At 36.5% G+C, this 20,376-nt stretch overlaps 1 protein-coding gene across 1 annotated transcript; it reads left to right on the forward strand.

Annotated features, from left to right (window-relative positions):
* The first annotated feature begins 798 nt into the window (after window positions 1–798).
* Window positions 799–13,821, forward strand: LOC113220774 (kynureninase-like). The gene is made up of 4 exons (XM_026450089.1): window positions 799–943; window positions 4,143–4,228; window positions 11,925–12,155; window positions 13,553–13,821. The coding sequence occupies exons 1-4, from the start codon at window positions 934–936 to the stop codon at window positions 13,676–13,678; spliced, it is 453 nt and encodes a 150-aa protein (XP_026305874.1). The 5' UTR covers window positions 799–933; the 3' UTR covers window positions 13,679–13,821.
* The last annotated feature ends 6,555 nt before the right edge of the window (window positions 13,822–20,376 follow it).

A 20,376-nucleotide genomic window follows, 5' to 3' on the forward strand; every position in this document is an offset into this window, starting at 1 on the left:
TGGGGAGTTATACCTGATATAAATGATGAATTGATGGGTGCTGACGAGTTGATGGGTGCAGCACACCAACATGGCACAAGTATACATATGTAACAAACCTGCACGTTATGCACATGTACCCTAGAACTTAAAGTATAAAAAAAAAAAAAAAATATGAAAGCAACCAATTTCTTTTAAAAGTATTTTTAAAACTCTCAACAATTATATGGGTTTTTTGGGTACATTTCTCTTTAGAGATTCTATTGTGAAAATATTGTATTAATTGGCCTTTTTGAGATTTTAGCTTAATTTTAAAATAAAAAACTGCTTAATATTTTTGTTCATTTTATTTTAAATAAAAAAGGTCATTCACTATAACTCTCAAGTTGCTATTTCACACAAAAATAAAATAGTAATAGAGATGGACAGATTTTTATCCTCATTCTTTACATTATAAATATTAATTACCATATGATACTATATAGCATTTTATCTGCTGAAGTATTTGATTACTTATATTACAAATGGCTTTATAATGCAGGCCCCAGATTTCTAAATTAGTAGTGTTTATTTTTATAGATCAAAATATCATGTCCAGTCACAGTGGCTCATACCTGTAATCTCAGCACTTTGGGAGGCCAAGGCTGATCACTGGAGCTCAGGAATTCAAGACCAGCCTGGCCAACATGGTGAAACCCTATCTTTACGAAAAAGACAAAAACTAGCCAGGAATGGTGGTGCATGCCTGTAGTCTCAGCCACTTGAGAGGCTAAGGCACAAGAGTCACTTGAACCCAAGAGGCAGAGGTTGCAGTGAGCTTAGATCATGCCACTGCACTCGAGCCTAGGCAACAGAGCAAGACTTCATCCAAAAAACCCCAAAAAAACCTAATGTTTTAATTTATATTTTAGATTAGTGGGATGGTTTGGCCATGAACTCAGCACCAGATTTAAGATGGATAACAGTAAGTGTATTAATTTTACCTAATAAGTCATTGTATTTTAACTTTATTTCAATGTTCATTTGTCTTTGTATTATGTGTAATGTATATGCCCCATGGAGAGTGTGCTTCAAAAAATGTCACTGAGAATTCTCAAATAAGAAATGACATTTCCAGAGTGTAAGACTGAGTTTATAGATTTTAACATGATTTTGAGTCTATCCCTTAGTAAGGAGGTAAAAGAAAATGAAGTCCAAGGTAAGGGTCATGTGGCTTGGCCAATATAGAGTGCCTGAAACATGGGGCATGGAGGACAGGAGGAAATTTGGGGCTTGGAGTCAGATCCAGAAAGACTTGGGTGTTAATCACACTTTGCTGCTTAATAGTTTTTTGACCCTGCACAAGTTATATCATCTTGTGTCATTGTTTTTTCTTTCCACTTATCTAATGTGAATAATAAAACCTATTTAAAGATTTGGTTTTAGGGTTAGTCAAGTTCAAAACAATAAGCCAAGTAGGACATAGCAGTACCATAATCAATACTCATTTTCCCTCCTCTTTTTTCCTAAATATTTTCCTTTTGTGGCTTTTGCCATGTACCAAAGAGTATAGCAATTCCCGTGAGCAGTTAACCCCAGCAGATAGAAGTGAAACTCTACCATGCAGAGCTTCTTTTTCCTGCGTGACCCTATTTCTCAATCACATGGGACGTGGAAAGATCATAAGTGCTTTGAGAGTTCAACATAAACTTGATCCTTCAGATTGCTTTAAACCCTGAGATACCGTTTTAAATTTGTTTCCATTTTTTATTGATTTTATTTTTTTGTTTTTGAAACAGGGTCTTGCTCTGTCACCTAGGCGGGAGTACAATGGTGCAATCAAGCTCAGGTCAGCCTTGATATCCTTGGCTCAAGCAATCTTCTCACCTTAGCCTCCTAAGTAGCTGGGACTAGAGGTGTACACCACTGTGACCGGATGATGATGATGATGATGGTGATGATGATGGTTTAGTGGAGATGAGGTCTTGCTGTGCTGCCCAGGCTGGCCTGAGATAATATTGTATATATATATAGGTGCTCTTTGACTTACAGTGGGGTTATTTCCTGATAAGCCCATCATAAGCTGAAAATATCTTAAGTAAAAAATGCATTTAATACACCTAATCTATAGAACATCATGGCTTAGCCTAGCCTACCTTAAAACACATTCAAAACACTTACATAGCCTAGAGTTGGGCAAAACCATCTAACACAAATCCTATTTATAATAAAGCATTCAGTATATTATATGATTTATTGAATACTTTACTAAAAGTGAAAAACAGAATGGGTGTATGGGTACTCGAAGTATGGCTTCTACTGAAGGTGTACCACTTTTGTATCACTGTAGAATTGAGCAATTTTAAGTCAAACCATCGTTAAGTCAGGGACCACTGGTATTCAAATTTGTAGCAACCAAATTGCAAGATGGGATATTCCAATCCAGTCAGGATACCTGTATTTTACCTTGGCTGCTAAAATAATTAGATCTGTTATTATACCAGTTATTTAAATTCTTTGAGATGGGTTTTCTTATTTGGAAATAAAAGAATTGAATTTGATCGGGGTAGCAAACTTTTTCTGTGAAGGACAAGATAGGACATATTTTAAGCTTTCTGGGCTATACAGTCTCTGTGGCAAATACAATTCTGTCATTGTGGTGGTAAAGCAGCCATAGGTGATACACAAATGAAAGATTTTGGCTATGTTTTCATAAAACTGTATTTTAAAAAAGCAGGGCCTGGCACGAAGACTCACGCCTGTAATCCCGGCACTTTGGGAGGCAAGGCAAATGGATCGATTGACCACAGGAGTTTGAGACCAGCTTGGGTGACATAGTGAGACCTCATCTCTATAAAAACTACAGAAATTAGCCAGGAGTGGTGGCATGCATCTGTAGTCCCAGCTACTTGGGAGCCTGAGGTGGGAAGATCACCTGAGCCCAGGGAGGTCAAGGCTGCAGTGAGCCATGATTGAGCCACTGTACTCCAGCCTGGGTGACAGAATGATACTCTGTCTCAAAAACAAAAACAAAACTAGTGAGTCAAATTTGGCCCACAGGCCATATGGCCATACATATTAGTCTGTTTTCACACTGCTATAAATATACCACCTGAGACTGGGTAATTTGAAAAGGAAAGAATTTTAATTGACTCACAGTTTCACATGGCTGGGGAAGCCTCAGGAAACTTACAATCATGTCAGAAGGCGAAGGTAAAGCAACGCTTGTCGGAGGTGGCGGCAGGTGAGAGAGAGAGGGGACATTAAAAACTGCTGTCTTTAAAACCATGAGATCTTGTGAGAACTCCTTCACTATCATGAGAACAGCCTGGGGGAAACCGCCCCCATGATCCAATCATCTCTCATCAGGTCCCTCCCTCCACATATGGGGATTACAGTTCAAGATGAGATTTGGGTGGGGACACAGAGCCAAACCGTATCACCATGGTTTGCTTACTCCTGGATTTGATGACTATATAAAAAGTCATCATATTTTAACATTCTTTTAGTCAGTCGTAGTGTTATCTCTGACTAGCTATCTTAACCCTATGGAATTTAACTTGCTGCAGTTCAGTCTGCTTAATTCTAATTAGTAGAGCATCTATTATTAATTTACCTTTTTTATATATTATACTTAGGCAGATCTTTTTTTTAAAGCCCCCTCTGTTGTATGTGTGTGTGCATGTGTGTCTCTGAGTGTGTTTTGTAAGTTAAACCACTTGACCTAATGATCCTAGAGCTAAAAGTCACCTTCATAGGTCATTTCATTCATATTTCTGCCTTTGGGCGACAGTACAATTACATGCCACTAAAAGCTGATGCTCTCTCTCATTGACATGGTTTCATTATAGAGTAGCAACAGTTGAGCAGAACAAGGAATCCTGGCTTGGGAATAGGAAGGCAGAGAATGGGGTCCAGAAAAACTTCCAGAAGAGGTCATTTTTACCTTGGGTCTAAGATTTCTGGTGTTCTGCTAAGAAGGTGGGGAGAAGGGAGGCGGAACTGCTGGTAAAGGGGAAATAATGTGGATATTTCAGTTCCATGGAGTTGATCTTAAATATCTCAGGAATTCTACCCAGGAGTAAAAGTTTACATGTTGCTCTTTTACTCTCCAGTACTTTAGTATCTTTATGGACACTTTTCAAGTTACCTTCTATCATAATGACATGATATTAATTTCTCAGAACTGCAGTTAATCCCTGGGGTCTGTGGATTCCGAATTTCAAATCCTCCCATTTTGTTGGTCTGTTCCTTACATGCTAGTTTAGAGGTAAGTGATGTATGTTTCAACCTTCCCACATCTTTGCCTTTTTTCTTGATGTGATTGTGACAATTTGTAGTACTTTCTCTGCTACACAGCAAGATGATACATGTGCACTGTGCATGAACAAGGGACAGAAGGCATCATTCCCCTTTAGGACAGTGATGATGTGGAAAATACTCAGTTCCGTCATTGCAGTGGTAAAGCAGCCGTAGGTGATACACAAATGAAAGATTGTGGCTATGTTTTCATAAAACTGTATTTTAAAAAAGCAGGGCCTGGCACAAAGACTCACGCCTGTAATCCCAGCACTTTGGGAGGCAAGGCAGATGGATCAATTGACCACAGGAGTTTGAGACCAGCCTGGGTAACATAGTGAGATCTCATCTCTATAAAAACTACAGAAATTAGCCAGGATTGGTGACGGTCTCCCTTCATTCATGTCACCAGCCCCCAGCACGATGCTTGGCACATTGTTGGCACATAGTAAATATTAAATAGAATTCTTTTGGGGAGATACATTTTTTACTCCACTTAGTATCTGTTTAAATATGAAAAACTTTCTTAACTTTCTCTTGGCCTCTCTGTATACTAAATAAGCATGCAATATTTAGTTCTTCATAAATTCACTTATTCAACATAAATTTATTGAGAGTGTGCCTGATGTGATTACTGGGGACTATACTTTTCTAGTTCATTATAGGTGAATGAACTGACCAAGTACCATGTGACAAAGCTAGGAAAGACTTACTTGAAGGAAAAAAAAAAGAATAATCAGAGTAAACCGAAGATGAAATAAGCTTGTCTCATGAAGTATGGTGGTTTAATGATTTTTTTTTTAATTGGAACTTCTATGCCATTATATCCATTTATAGTCTCCACTATCACTGACTCAATATTTTCCTTTAAATTAATTTATATTTTTATTTAGGTAAATTTAGTCTCACCCTGAAATGATAAATATACATAACAAGAAAATGAAATTGTGATTCCTTAGATACTATTATTTAGTAGTAGACTAAATGCAGTCAAGTAAAAATATATGGGTTATATAGTATAGAATTCATAATAATGTAAATATATAAAGTAAATATATATTTTGTATATATATATTTAAAATATATTTTAATTAAATGTGCATATATATTTCTAATAGTGGTTTTACGTAAACCATTCAAACAAGGATTTGAAATTTTTTCATGTCTCCTTCAAAAATCATGCAGTTTTTGATTTTTTAGCAAAAACTTATAGAGGATTTCAGCATCAAATGAGTTGGACAGGATGAAGATTCAAAATTCCTTCTAATCTAAAATTGCATAATTCTGTGAATACTTATAGCAGTTTCTCATTCTGGCCACTGGATGGCAGCAACAAGTTCCTCTGTTTTTATTAAATTTCACCACTGGATAGTGATCATCACCTCATTTCATTCCATCTCAATTTAAAGCGCACCTACTCAGTTTAACCACTAGATGGAGCTTGTGTTGTTTTCACTTCATGGCAGAATTTTTCTTTAACTTGGAAAACAGACATAGTAACGAGATTTTTCAGCCGGTGATATATATTTTGGAAAGTTTTTTTGAGTAAAAATCTGCTTAGTAAATCAGATAATGATATTTGAATTGTTTTTATAATATCCATTCAGACAAATATTTTGTTTAAACTTTTTAAAACAAAACAAAGTTTCTGCATTCCTTGGAAGTTTATATCAGGGAGAAGATGTGTGACAATATCAGAAGCACCCGGACATACCTTAGGAAGAGCTTGTACCTAAAGCAATTTCCTCTGATGGACCGTATCTTTGCAAATAACTTCTCAGACACACCTGGAAATTTCCTTTTGGACGCCCTCACTTTGGCATACCTTCTGCAGTGGACTGTTTTTTCTAGCAGTATTCACCCTTCTGCTATGGGAAAGGAAGCACATTCCTATTTTTCCTGCCACTGTTTTCCTACCACACTGCATTACAGTCATCTAGACAAAGTTTTTATTTTCAGTTATAATCTGACAACTGATTTATTTTTTCTTTCTAATATCTAAGCTTAAACCTCAGTCTCCTGAGTAGCTGGGACTACAGGTGTGCACCACTACACCGGGCTAATTTTTGTAGTTTTGTAGAGACGAAGTCTCACTATGTTTACCCAGTCAATACCTAAACTTAAAATCCTAAAACCACAAGAAGAATGATATGCACTTCTCTGGATCTTCTAATCACATATTTCCGTTGAGCCTCTTTCTGCTCATTTCAATGCCAAGAGTATGTTCTAACCAAAATTATCTTTAGTTAATCAAGTCTTATGTTGGTAAAAGTGTTTTCAAAATTATTTCTTACTGTCAATTGCAAAATTTTTGAATTACAAATTAATGCATTGAATTGTTTCCCTTTCTGTATCTAACTGTTAAAATGTCCGATTTTTCTAGATATTTATGGGCTTCTCATGTGAGTAAGCATCAGTGAATTAACTATGTTTCTATTAATACTTACCTTTCTTTAAGTTTTGTTATTTATATGTAGAGATGAGGTCTTGCTCTGTCGTTCAGACTGGAGTGTAATGGTATGATCATAGCTTACCATGGCCTCAAACTCCTGGGGTTCAAGTGATCCTCCTGCCTCCGCCTCCCGAGTACTGGGACTACAGGTCTGCGCCACCACACTTGGCTGATTATTATTATTTATTTATTTTATTTCTTTATTTTTGAGACAAGGTCTCCCTCTGTCACCCCTAGAGTGCAGTGATGGGATCTCAGCTCACTGCAACCTCCGCCTCCTGGACTCAGTTGATCTTCCAACCTCAGCCTCCATAGCAGCCGGGAGTACAATGAGTGCACCACCATGCCTGGCTAATTTTTGTATTTTTTGTAGAGACAGGATTTCGCCATGTTGCCTAGGCTGATCTCGAACTACTGGCCTCAAGTGATCCTCCACCTTGGCCTCCTGAGTAGCTAGGACTACAGGGCATGCCACTGTACTCAGCTTGTTTTTAAATTTTTTTAGAGATGAAGTCTGGCTATGTTGTTCATGTTAATCTGGAACTCCCGGCCTCAAGCGATTCTCCTGCCTCAGTCTCCTGTTTGAAATGTTTGTTTTTCGGTGCCATAAAGAAATAGCAGTTGAACGTAAATTTAATTTATTTAGTAAGGCCATTTTTACTTCCTGCAGAAAGGGTACACTCGCCAGCAGTTTTGCCACAATAGTACACCAAACAAAGGAGACAGGGTCATTTATAACCTCACGCATCCACCCTGCTGCTGTGTCCGGTTGCCACTGGCTGGAACAGGACCTCACATTCGGTATGTGTCCTGACTGGCTAGTAACTTAGAACTTTTTAAAAGAGGTAAAGGTAGAGGGGAACAAATGAAGGAGGAAGTGACTTGTGGAACGCTAAGAAAGGTACAAACACTTTTAAATAAGGAAGAGGAACAGGCTATGACCTAATGCTTGCTTGGACTGGTATGAGCATGCCAGGGCAAATATTGAGGCTAAATTGTGGGAGCTAAGAACTAAAGTATATTGATTTATTTATTATGGCTAGCAGGTATTTAAGAATGTTAGCACAGGTCTTTGAATAAATTTTGCTTCTAAGAGAAGTTACTCTTTATTCCTAATTAGACGGGAAGGAAAGAAGACGAACCTCTACTTTACTTTTTACACTACTAAGCAGTTGAGATGGCAGACATGAACCATTGCACTCAGCCACCTTATATTTTTAAACCAGTTTATTCCATTTTAGGAGATAGGTGGTTGAAGTTTCAATAAATGAAAGAAGTAAATGCATGAATCAAACTGCCTCTTTGTTGTCTCTACTTTACTTTTAAGAAATATTCAACACAGTCAAATACGAACTGGAGGAGAGATTCTATACCTAAGAATCAATTGTATTTAAATAAGACCTTAGATTTTTAATACAATGACTTTTTAAAAAGATATTAATATGGCTTTTTAAAAAAAAATACATGTGTATGTGGTTGATTGATATTAAAAACAGCACGTTGTAATCAGTTTCAAACTGTCCTTTTGTTTATATTTTTGGATCTGAATCATTTATACAATAATTGTTAAAATACTGTGGATTAAGGGATGAAACCTGAGGCCAGGAAGCTGGAGGCAAGTACTCGCTCCCTCAATGGACACCAAGTGTGACCTCACACAGACCACAACTCCCTGTGGATGTATTTGCCTTATTGTTTAAAGTAAGATGTTTGGACAAGATTATTTAGGGAGGCCGTTCGCGGTGGCTCAAGCCTGTAATCCCAGCACTTTGGGAGGCCAAGACGGGTGGATCACGGGGTCAGGAGATCGCGACCATCCTGGCTAACATGGTGAAACCCCGTCTCTACTAAAAAATACAAAAAACTAGCCGGGCAAGGTGGCGGGCGCCTGTAGTCCCAGCTACTCGGGAGGCTGAGGCAGGAGAATGGCGTGAACCCGGGAGGCGGAGCTTGCAGTGAGCTGAGATCCGGCCACAGCACTCCAGCCTGGGCGGCAGAGCGAGACTCCGTCTCAAAAAAAAAAAAAAAAAAAAGATTATTTAGGAAGTCTCCTCAATTTTCAAAATACTTAAATTTAAACAATACATATATTATATTTGAAGGTTCATATTTATATGTAGCAATAGGTAGACAATATTTAGGCCCTTTCAGTATTCTGAATTCATAACGAAATAAATAGCTTCAAAATATGAAGTTAGAGCATTCAGTTAAAATACATGGCGAGTCAGAAGACTCAACAAAGAAATGTACTATATGTTTCCTTTCAGAGTTCCGAGGGAGCCAGTTTTAAGAATCTAAGATAAAAATACGACAATTGAAAACATCACACCAAACTTATTTTTCCTGTTTATACTTACCTAGCTTTTCTAGCTTCATGTTCATTTTGTCAGTAAGAAAAAAAAAAAAAAAAAAAAAAAAACTAGTTGAAACTCTGCCAAGTATTATCTTTTAAGCTGAATATTTTTCAAACCATACTTTTCATTTTTTTAATTAAAAAAATTATTCTTTCTCAATTTTGAAAGCATAAAATTTATGAGAAGCAAAAAAGAAAATAGAATATTTATGCTACTTCCCTATTATTCTCTCTCAATATTTTTATGTGAGGCTCAGAATAGACTTTTACCCTGTGTGAGATGAATTTAAAAGTGCCTCGGAATGCAATTGCCCTTATTGTGGTTGTAATGGGGAAAGTAAGTTTTATATTAAAAAGTTATTTTATCATTAAAAAGTGACAACATTCCACTGTATATTAAGATGGAGGCTATTTGTCATACCAAAAAATTTGGTTTCTAGTTATCAAGAGAAAGCTACAAGAGCAACATTCCCTAAGCCCCTTTAAAAACTAAATTCAAGTAATATTTCTCAAAGTTTTACTAACTTATGCATACAAATGAACTATCATTAAATGTGCTACTTCACATATTGATTGATTGCCCCCCACATACATATTAGGGCACCCATAGCATAACCACAAAATTTCCTAGATTTATTTATTATTTAGAATTTCTTAGAATATTATTAAGCTCCAGACAGAATCTTGGAAAGATTCCTCACATAGTTTTTTATTCCAAACTTCACAGCCAAACCAGCTGTGGCCTATGCCTTCCCTGTCCCTGCCCCTCTGGGAGAATTTTGATTCTTGGCCCTTGACCCAAAACTTGGCGGTGTTCCCTTGAGTCCTCATTATGCCAAGTCTACCTACATTTTGCTTTGCCCAAGAGAATGAAGAGATGCCTCCTACCAAATTCTGTGTAACCTGGGTCATCTGAGTCTTGGAGCACTATTATTTGTACTCCAGATCTCGGGGACTTATGAAACCAAGATATCAGCCTCTGCTTGAGCTGTCTCTGTAGGCGTCAGACATTGTCTGGGAGGTGTGGTGGAGGAGAGAGACAGGCACCATTCTGTCCTGTTTTTCCTCTCTTGCTTAGATATCATTTACCTTCAGTACAATTCCCATCCTCTCCTTCAGCCAATCCATAGCCTCCATACAGTATAGTTCCAGGAAATCTATGGCTGAATGGTTTGAGTTTTATTAGAGTGCCTGCCTACACATGCCACGTGTACATACAGGAATAGCTGTTTTCATAGACTTGATAAAGTCTCAATATCACCAAATGACCCTATCTTTGCTCTTGATATCTTTGCTCATGACACAAAAAAGGAACATTAAGTGGCAGGCCAGTGCATCATGCTCTGTTTGCAGTTCATTCAGTTCTTATACGTAGGATATATTTTTACACTCTACTTGACCTTAAGAGATAAGCCAGAAAAGCACATCTGTTCTGACCCCTAATATTCCAACACCAGTTATTGTGTGCCCTTGTCACTCATCTTAATGTAAGACATCTCAGGCAGCAAATGGCAGTATTTTCACACCAGTGCTAGAGTTTAGAGGGGGGAAAATGAGAGAAAGCAAGCCCAAATGCTTCAGTAAAAATAAATGCATTATCTAATATTATTTGCTTTCCTCTCTGAGAAAACTTAGCATTATTATTTAACTACTTGTTTTCTTATTGTTAAGCTGGAAGAAATTTAGGAGTCAGTAAAGCAGTTATAAATATTACCAGTAACACTGATTTCCACATTTGCACATGTTTAAATCATATTGCACTTTTTTGGGGATAAACAAACTTTACGTAAAAGTTGGAAAAGTCTTCTTGATTTTGATTTCAAAAAGTGGTTTTGGGGAAAAGCTTACATTGTATGATATTTAAATCCATTTTTTAAGGTATGTTTTACTTGATTATACTAAGTTAATTTAAAATAATTTGAAGGTATGTTCCCAGACCAAACTGAGGGTTGGGCTATTATTTCTCGTGGCCCAATAACAAGATGCAGATGAACAGGGGAGAAAGAGAGGTTTTATTTCTGTAACTGGTTACAGGGAGAAGGCCTGGAAATTATCACCAGACCAACTCCAAATTACAAAGTTTTCCAGAGCTTGTATACCTTCTAAGTTATATGTCTGTGTAAGTGTGCATTCATCTAAAGACGTAAGTGATTAACTTCGTTTAATCTATAACTAAGGTCTGAGCCCTGAAGACCTTCTTCTGCAGCCTCATTAAATTTACTTAATCTAAATGGGTCCAGGTGCTGAAGTGATTACTTTTATCTTGTCTCCTGCTAAATCACTGAGGTTTGAGGAGTTCCTTTAGACCTTCAATAAACTTGTTTGCGGAGGCCTGAGGAGTTTCTTCACACCCAGAGTAAAAGCTTGTTTAATCCTAAATGAATCCTATTAAGAATTCCTTCATTATTTTGTCATGCTTTAAGGCCCAGGGAAGGCCTAGGCAAAACTCTTGGTGGGCTTTTGTTACATCCCAGCCTTGTATAAGGGCATGGGCTTTTTTCGTTTTTAATATTTAACTTAACCATTCGGTCAGTACTGACATAGTTGTGATAGAGGCCTGCGTTAGTGAGACCTGACCTGCCACAGGTACATGGTATTAACTTACATTTTCTTCCATTGCAAGTTTTATTTAAGTGACATTTGTACAATTTTTCTGTCATGGAAATTTTACCTCCAGTGTTTAATAGCAAAGCATTTAAAGGAGGGCATGATTTTACAAAAAAAAAGAAAGATTATGTAAAAGGAGATATTTATTGGAAAGGTCAAACATGGGCATTTCGTTTTTATGCATGATTTACTCTTAATTTTTGCTTCTTTGTAAATCAATAAGACACTTTAATCTGATTGTTTCTCATTCCACAGATCTTTAAGCAAGCAACAATGAAGGCATTGCGGAAAAAATCCATTTTGCTAACTGGCTATCTGGAATACCTGATCAAGCATAACTATGGCAAAGATAAAACAGCAACTGAGAAACCAATTGTGAACATAATTACTCCATCTCATATAGAGGAGCGGGGGTGCCAGCTAACAATAACATTTTCTGTTCCAAACAAAGATGTTTTCCAAGAACTAGAAAAAAGAGGAGTGGTTGTAAGTATGTCTTGCTTTGCTACCAGATTTTGTCTGTGGTCTGCATGTTAGCAAGCAAATTTGGATTGTTTGGTTTATTCATTGTTGCATGTTATTTCACATCAGTCAGTCAATTAAGGATAAATTAAGTGTCAACTAAGCCCTCAGCACTGTGCTAACTGAAAGGCATAGAGATCTGTCATTTCAAATAAAAAAGAAGATACCACAAACTTGGGTTATAGGAATAGTTTTTTGTAACTTATTCTTTTCACAACAGTTTGGGCAGAAAAAAATTATTATTTCATCATACTCAGTCAGGACATTGTTTTCTCTAGTTTGTACTATAATTCATTTATTGAAAGAATGGAATTAAAGATCATACCAATTTATTGAAGGGTAAAAAAAGAAAGTCTTATTCAGTTGCTTGATCAAATTAAGTTACTTTCAACTTTGTCACTTCAGTCAAAAAAGATATATATACACTTTCCAGGAGTGATAACATTGCAAGGAATAATTTGTTTTAACCCTTCAGCCTATATGACCTTCTTGAAGGTCTCTTGAAGAGGACTGATAAAGGTGAACTGAGTCATTTCAGGGAAAAAAAAGATAACGTATCTACTTCCAATGATTATGTAATTAAGGCACTGCTTGGCTCATGTTTATCTCCAAACCTGTAGGAGAGGTTATCCCCAGATGCTGAAGGCACAAGTCGGAAGATTCTAGATCAGACTGCCATTGTCAAGCTCTGTCCTCTTAGGAAAGTTCATTAGGATCTATTGGCTTGAAATTTTCATCTGTATTTGGGGTATAAAAATAATTACCTCCAAGAGTTGTGATTGGATTGGAATGGGACAGCACACAGAAATTATATACTATATTGTCCAGCCTGTAGCAGGTGTTTTCTAAAGTTAACCATAGCAATCTCCAGGCATGTCCAATTATCTGGTGCTACTTCAGGACCTACAATGTAGCTCACTTCTTATTTTTGAGATCACAGATTAGAGAATAACTTGAAGGATAATTTACTAAAACTCTCCAGACCCCAGTGAGGTTTTCATTCGCTTAAATTCATCTGAGTTCCAGTCCTTCCATGGGGTCCCCACAGGAAAAAGAAAAAAAAAATGAAAAACTGTATGTATGATCTATTAAATGCTTAAGGAAGATAGCTGCTGAATAGATTTCAGGAATTTATTTTGGCTATTCATGCACCAATCTATTCTTATTTCTTAAATTATTATCAAGAGAGAAGTTTCATAAAACATAAAAACACCATGTTTTACTTAAAGTAAAAAATTTTGCTTATATATTAATTTTTAGGGAAATCATTATGAAGGTACTTTACATAAGTTTATCTTGAATGTATATTTTCAATGTGTGAATAACACTAACATTATTGTGGCTTTATTTTTCCCCCACAGTGTGACAAGAGGAATCCAAATGGCATTCGAGTGGCTCCAGTTCCTCTCTATAATTCTTTCCATGATGTTTATAAGTTTACCAATCTGCTCACTTCTATACTTGACTCTGCAGAAACAACAAATTAGCAGTGTTTTCTAGAACAACTTAAGCCAATTATACTGAAAGCTGCTGTGGTTATTTCAGTATTATTCAATTTTGAATTATTGAAAGTATGTCACCATTGACCACATATAACTAACAATAAATAATATATCTTTCAGAAAATCTGTTATAATTTTTTAAGGTCTGTGGCACTGAGGAGTCCACAGGGCTGCCAAGGTGCTTGGTGTTTCGGGTACCGAAACTGTGTTGGTTCAAGTATTATCTATACAGTCTCGATAAGCTGTCACATTTCATGATCATTGATATGTTTTATGTGGTTTAATTTCTAATTGAACTGACAACTTCATAATGTATGTGCAATTATTGTGTCAATTTTGGAAATATTACTTTGGTTTCAATTTACCAAGGAGTTTCTTTGAAGCATTATAGTCTGATATATATACATACATATATATATATATACACACACACTCACACACATATGATTTTAAAATGTTACATCCAATTCCAATCTAGGGAAAAGGAAATACATTTCCTGGGGTAGTGGCTTTCAAAATATATTTTGGGCACAATCCACATTGCTCCTGCTGATCTACAATACCAGAAACAAGTATTTATGTGAATATACACCATATATTATTGATTCTGAGATACTTTTGTCATATTTTAACATCTTTGAAAGAGGATCCATCTTTCAATTTTCAATCAAGTTTCTTACAGTCACCGTTGGCCATCTTTCTCATTACCATCTATGAAATTATCATGCATCTCAAATAAATAGGTACCATCTTCTATTTGATAAAATAGTCTAAATAACAAAAATAAAAGTGTTTGCACTTATTTGCCTGTGCTCTAATATGTACTATTCTATTTTATGTCATTATAAGAAATGTTGGAAACTCATTATATTGATTTCCTCACCCACTCGTGAGCTCTAATTCACACTTTTTAAGAATGTTTCTTTCTTTAATGTTATCGTAATCTCTTACTTTTTAAATCGGAACTTCCCCTAATATAAGGGCTTAGATATTATATTACTATGTTTCCATAGTAAATAAATAACCCCAAGATCTTTTTGAGGATTAGAGGTATAAGAAATACGTACTCCATCTCTTGACCTTTTTGTCTCAAATCTATGGACCTTTCTCACCCACTTTGAAAAACCTAAAGTGACACTCAGCCCTGTTGGACTTACCTAGTTTTCAATTGTTGATGCCACAATCATTATTTATAAGTTGACAAAATAGTGTAGATACGTATACATAGCCAACAAGAAAGAGTGACATAATTATTGCCCCCGATTACACAAATTTGAATGAAATAAACAAACTTAGATAAACATTTTGGATGGTAGATGTAAATAATAATATGTGGAGCTCCAACATCAACACCTACCAATACCAGTAACTACTGATATTTATCAAGTACTTACCATGCACCAAGTATTGTATATCTTACTCGTGTTATCTCCCTTAATTGAGTGGTTACATACTGCTTTGGCAAATCTTCCCACTGCAACTAATTCTCATAGATGGAAGAGTTCTCAAAACCTTAAAAGTCACGCGTGAGTGGATTCATATATATATGTTAAGTTCTTGGATACATGTGCAGAATATACAGGTTTGTTACATAAGTCTACATGTGCCATGGTGGATTGCTGCACCCATCAACCTGTCATCTACATTAGGTCTTTCTCCTAATGCTAACCCTCCTCTTGCCCCCCACTCCCTGACAGGAACTGGTGTGTGATGTTCCCCTCCCTGTGTTCATATGTTCTCATTGTTCAACTCTTACTTATGAGTGAGAACATGCAATGTTTGTTTTTCTGTTCCTGTGTTAGTTTGCTGAGAATGATGGTTTCCAGCTTCATCCATGTCCCTGCAAAGGACATGAACTCATTCTTTTTTATGGCTGCATAGTATTCCATGGAATCTATGTGACACATTTGCTTTATCCAGTCTATCATTGATGGGCATTTGGGTTGGTTCCAAGTCTTTACTATTGTGAATAGTGCCACAATAAACATATGTGTGCATGTGTCTTTATAGTAGAATGATTTATAATCCTTAGGGTACATACCCAATAATAGGATTGCTGGGTCAAATGGTATTTCTGGTTCTAGATCCTTGAGGAATCACCACACTGTCTTCCACAATGGTTGAACTAATTTACACTCCCACCAACAGTGTAAAAGTCTTCCTATTTCTCCACAGCTTCTCCAGCAACTGTTGTTTCCTGACTTTTTAATGATCGCTATTCTAACTGTCATGAGATGGTATCTTGTTTTGGTTTTGATTTGCGTTTCTCTAATGACCAGTGATGATGAGCTTCTTTTCATATGCTTGTTGGCCACATAAATGTCTTCTTTTGAGAAATGTCTGTTCATATCCTTTGCCTGCTTTTTAATGGGGTTGTTTTTCTCTTGTAACTTTGTTTTTTTCTTTTTGCTTTATTTTATTTATTTATTTATTTTTATTATTATACTTAAAGTTCTAAGGTACATTTGCACAATGTGCAGGTTTGTTACATAGGTATACATGGGCCATGTTGGTGTGCTGCACCCATTATCTCGTCATTTACATTAAGTATATCCCCTAATGCTATCCCTCCCCCCTCTCCCCACCCCACAACAGGCCCCGGTGTGTGATGTTCCCCTTCCTGTGTCCAAGTGTTCTCATTGTTCAATTCCCACCTATGAGTGAGAACATGCGGTGTTTGGTTTTCTGTCCTTGTGATAGTTTGCTGAGAATGATGGTTTCCAGCTGCATCCATGTCCCTACAAAGGACATGAACTCATCATTTTTTATGGCTGCATAGTATTAAGAAAATGTGCCATTTTCTTATCTATCGTTGATGCACATTTGGGTTGATTCCACGTCTTTGCTATTTTGAATAATGCCACAATAAACATATGTGTACATGTTTCTTTATAGCAGCATGATTTATAATCCTTTGGGTATATACCCAGTAATGGGATGGCTGGGTCAAATGATATTTCTAGTTCTAGATCCTTGAGGAATCGCCACACTGTCTTCCACAATGGTTGAACTAGTTTACACTCCCACCAACAGTGTAAAAGTGTTCCTATTTATCCACATCCTCTCCAGCACCTGTTGTTTCCTATGATCACCATTCTAACTGGTATGAGATGGTATCTCATTGTGGTTTTGATTTGCATTTCTCTGATGGCCAGTGATGATGAGCATTTTTTCATGTGTCTGTTGGCTGCCATCAGAGAATACTATAAACACCTATATGCAAATAAACTAGAAAATCTAGAAGAAATGGATAAATGGTTCAACATACACAAATCAATAAACGTAATCTATCATATAAGCAGAACCAAAGAGAAAAACGACATGATTATCTCAATAGATGCAGAAAAGGCCTTTTACAAAATTCAATAGCCCTTCATGCTAAAAACTCTGAATAAATTAGGTATTGATGGGACGTATCTCAAAATAATAAGAGCTATTTATGACAAACCCACAGTCAATATCATACTGAATGGGCCATAACTGGAAGCATTCCCTTTGAAAACTGGCACAAGACAGGGATGCCCTCTCTCACCACTCCTATTCAACATAGTATTGGAAGTTCTGACCAAAGCAATCAGGCAGGAGAAATAAATAGAGTGTATTCAATTAGGAAAAGAAGAAGTAAAATTGTCCCTGTTTGCAGATGACATTATTGTATATTTAGAAAACCCTGTTGTGGCTGGGCGCGGTGGCTCAAGCCTGTAATCCCAGCACTTTGGGAGGCCAAGATGGGTGGATCACGAGATCAGGAGATCGAGACCATCCTGGCTAACATGGTGAAACCCTGTCTCTACTAAAAAATACAAAAAACTAGCCGGGTGAGGTGGCGGGCGCCTGTAGTCCCAGCTACTCGGGAGGCTGAGGCAGGAGAATGGCGTGAACCCAGGAGGCGGAGCTTGCAGTGAGCTGAGATCCGGCCACAGCACTCCAGCCTGGGCGACAGAGCGAGACTCCGTCTCAAAAAAAAAAAAACAAACAAAAAACAAAACCCTGTCGTCTCAGCCCAAAATCTCCTTAAGCTCATAAGCAACTTCAGTACATTTGTTTAAGTCCCTTGTAGATTATGTATATTTGCCCTTTGTCAGATGGATAGATTGCAAAAATTTTCTCCCATTCTGTAGGTTACCTGTTCACTCTGATGATAATTTCTTTTGCTGTGCAGAAGTTCTTTAGTTTAATTCGGTTCCCTTTGCCAATTTTGACTTCTGTTGCAATTGCTTTCAGTGTTTTAGTCTTGGATTCTTTGTCCATGCCTATATCCTGAATGGTATTGTCTAGGTATTCTTCTAGAGTTTTTTTTTTTTTTTTTTTTTTTTTTTTTTTTTTTTTTTTTTTTTTTTCTGGGGTTTCAGGTCTTACAATTAAGTCTTTAATCCATCTTGAGTTAATTTTTGTATAAGGTGTAAGGAAGGGGTCCAGTTTCACTTTTCTGCATATGGCTAGCCAGTTTTCCGAACACTATTTATTAAATAGGGAATCCTTTCCCCATTGCTTGTTTTTGGCAGGTTTATCAAAGACCAGATGGTTGTAGATGTGTGGTGTTATTTCTGAGGCCTCTGTTTTGTTCCATTGGTCTATATATCTGTTTTTGTTCAGCATCATGCTGTTTTGTTTACTGTAGCCTTGTAGTATACTTTGAAGTCAGGTAGTGTGATGCCTCCAGCTTTGTTCTTTTTGCTTAGGATTGTCTTGGCTATACGGGCTCTTTTTTTGGTTCCATATGAAATTTAAAGTAGTTTTTTCGAATTCTGTGAAGAAATTCAATGGTAGCTTGATGGAAATAGCATTGAATCTATAAATTACTTTGAGCCATATGGCCATTTTCAGGATATTGATTCTTCCTATCTATGAGCATGGAATGTTTTTCCATTTGTTTGTGTCCTCTCTATATCCTTGAGCAGTGGTTTGTATTTCTCCTTGAAGTGGTCCTTTACATCCCTTGTAAGTTGTATTCCTAGGTATTTTTTTTCTCTTTGTAGCAATTGTGAATCAGAGTTCACTCATTATTTGGTTCTCTGTTTGTCCTATATACCTATATTGGTGCATAGGAATGCTTATATTTTAAAAATGGAAGATGATATCTCTCTATGTTACCCAGGCTGGTCTCAAAACTCCAGGGCTCAAATGATCCTCCTATCTTAACCTACTGAGTATGAGACTTTAGTCACACACCACCACGCGTGACCAGGAATTGTTTTTGAACTTCATAGTGGTAAACAAAACAGATGTGTTTTCAGTTCTCATGAAATATGGAGCTTAGTAGGAGAAACATATGTTGAACTTGTAAGCAGAGAAGTAAATCTATAGTGACAAATCATAATTTCTGAAGGGTATTAATTAGATGGCTGAGTGAGGGGAAGATTTGGAAGGTGCTCTTACATTTATAAATGTTCTACAATATTTCATGCTAATCACATTAAATTATATCAAAATATGTATGCAAGTCATGGAAAGCATAATCAGCACCATGTACTCAACACCTAGGTTAAAAACTAACATTAAAAATTCCCTTTCCTGCTCACATTCTGCTCCTTCCCCAAATCCGGAGATAACCATTGAATTCTATTTTGTTTTCTTCATTCCCTTACTTTCTTTAAGTTTTACACCCATGTATGTACCCATAAAAATCTATTAGCTAATTTTGGTTGTGCATGAATATTGTATAAATGCAATTATACTGTATATATTCTGCTTTTGCACATATTTTTAGATTCATCCATTTGTGGCATGTAGCTTTCCATTCATTTTCATTGCTGCTCAGTGTTGTATTTCAAATTTTACATTTGTTTTAGAGAAGAGTAATAAACCATCTTTAAGTTCTAATACTCTACAGGTAATTTTGTAAACGATGTGAGGTGATGATTCTATTTCATTTGTTCCCATATAGATAATTTATATTATTAATAATTCCTTCTCTTTCATAAGTCTCATAAGTCAGATTTCTATATATCTATATAAATATAGATATGTAGATACATGAAAGCAATATATATATGGACTTCTTTCTGGGCTATCTGTACTTTCACACTGGCTAATTTGCTTGTTTTTTCATCAATACTTCACTGCCTTAATTACTGCAACATAGCAAGGCCTGGCATCTGCTAGATTAAATTTCTCAGCTTCTTTTTATTAAGACTGCCCTTCTGCACAGCAAAAGAAACTACCATCAGAGTGAACAGGCAACCTACAGAATGGGAGAAAATTTTTGCAATCTACTCATCTGACAAAGGGCTAATTTCCAGAATCTACAAAGAACTCAAACAAATATACAAGAAAAAAACAAACAACCCTATCAAAAAGTGGGGAAAGGATATGAACAGACATTTCTCAAAAGAAGACATTCATACAGCCAACAGACACATGAAAAAATGCTCATCATCACTCGCCATCAGAGAAATGCAAATCAAGACCACAATGAGATACCATCTCACACCAGTTAGAATGGCAATCATTAAAAAATCAGGAAACAACAGGTGTTGGAGAGGATGTGGAGAAATAGGAACACTTTTACACTGTTGGTGGGATTGCAAACTAGTTCAACCATTATGGAAAACAGTATGGCAATTCCTCAAGGATCTAGAACTAGATGTACCATATGACCCAGCCATCCCACTACTGGGTATATACCCAAAGGATTATAAATTATGCTACTACAAAGACACATGCACACGTATGTTTATTGC

Source organism: Piliocolobus tephrosceles, unplaced genomic scaffold (genome assembly GCF_002776525.5).
Source record: "Piliocolobus tephrosceles isolate RC106 unplaced genomic scaffold, ASM277652v3 unscaffolded_12293, whole genome shotgun sequence".
Lineage (NCBI taxonomy): Eukaryota > Metazoa > Chordata > Mammalia > Primates > Cercopithecidae > Piliocolobus > Piliocolobus tephrosceles.

Coding starts and splice junctions, on each gene's coding strand:
- LOC113220774 (XM_026450089.1), top strand. Junction 4,229..11,924: donor CCTTACATGCTAGTTTAGAG/GTAAGTGATGTA, acceptor CTCATTCCACAG/ATCTTTAAGCAAGCAACAAT. Junction 12,156..13,552: donor TAGAAAAAAGAGGAGTGGTT/GTAAGTATGTCT, acceptor TTTCCCCCACAG/TGTGACAAGAGGAATCCAAA.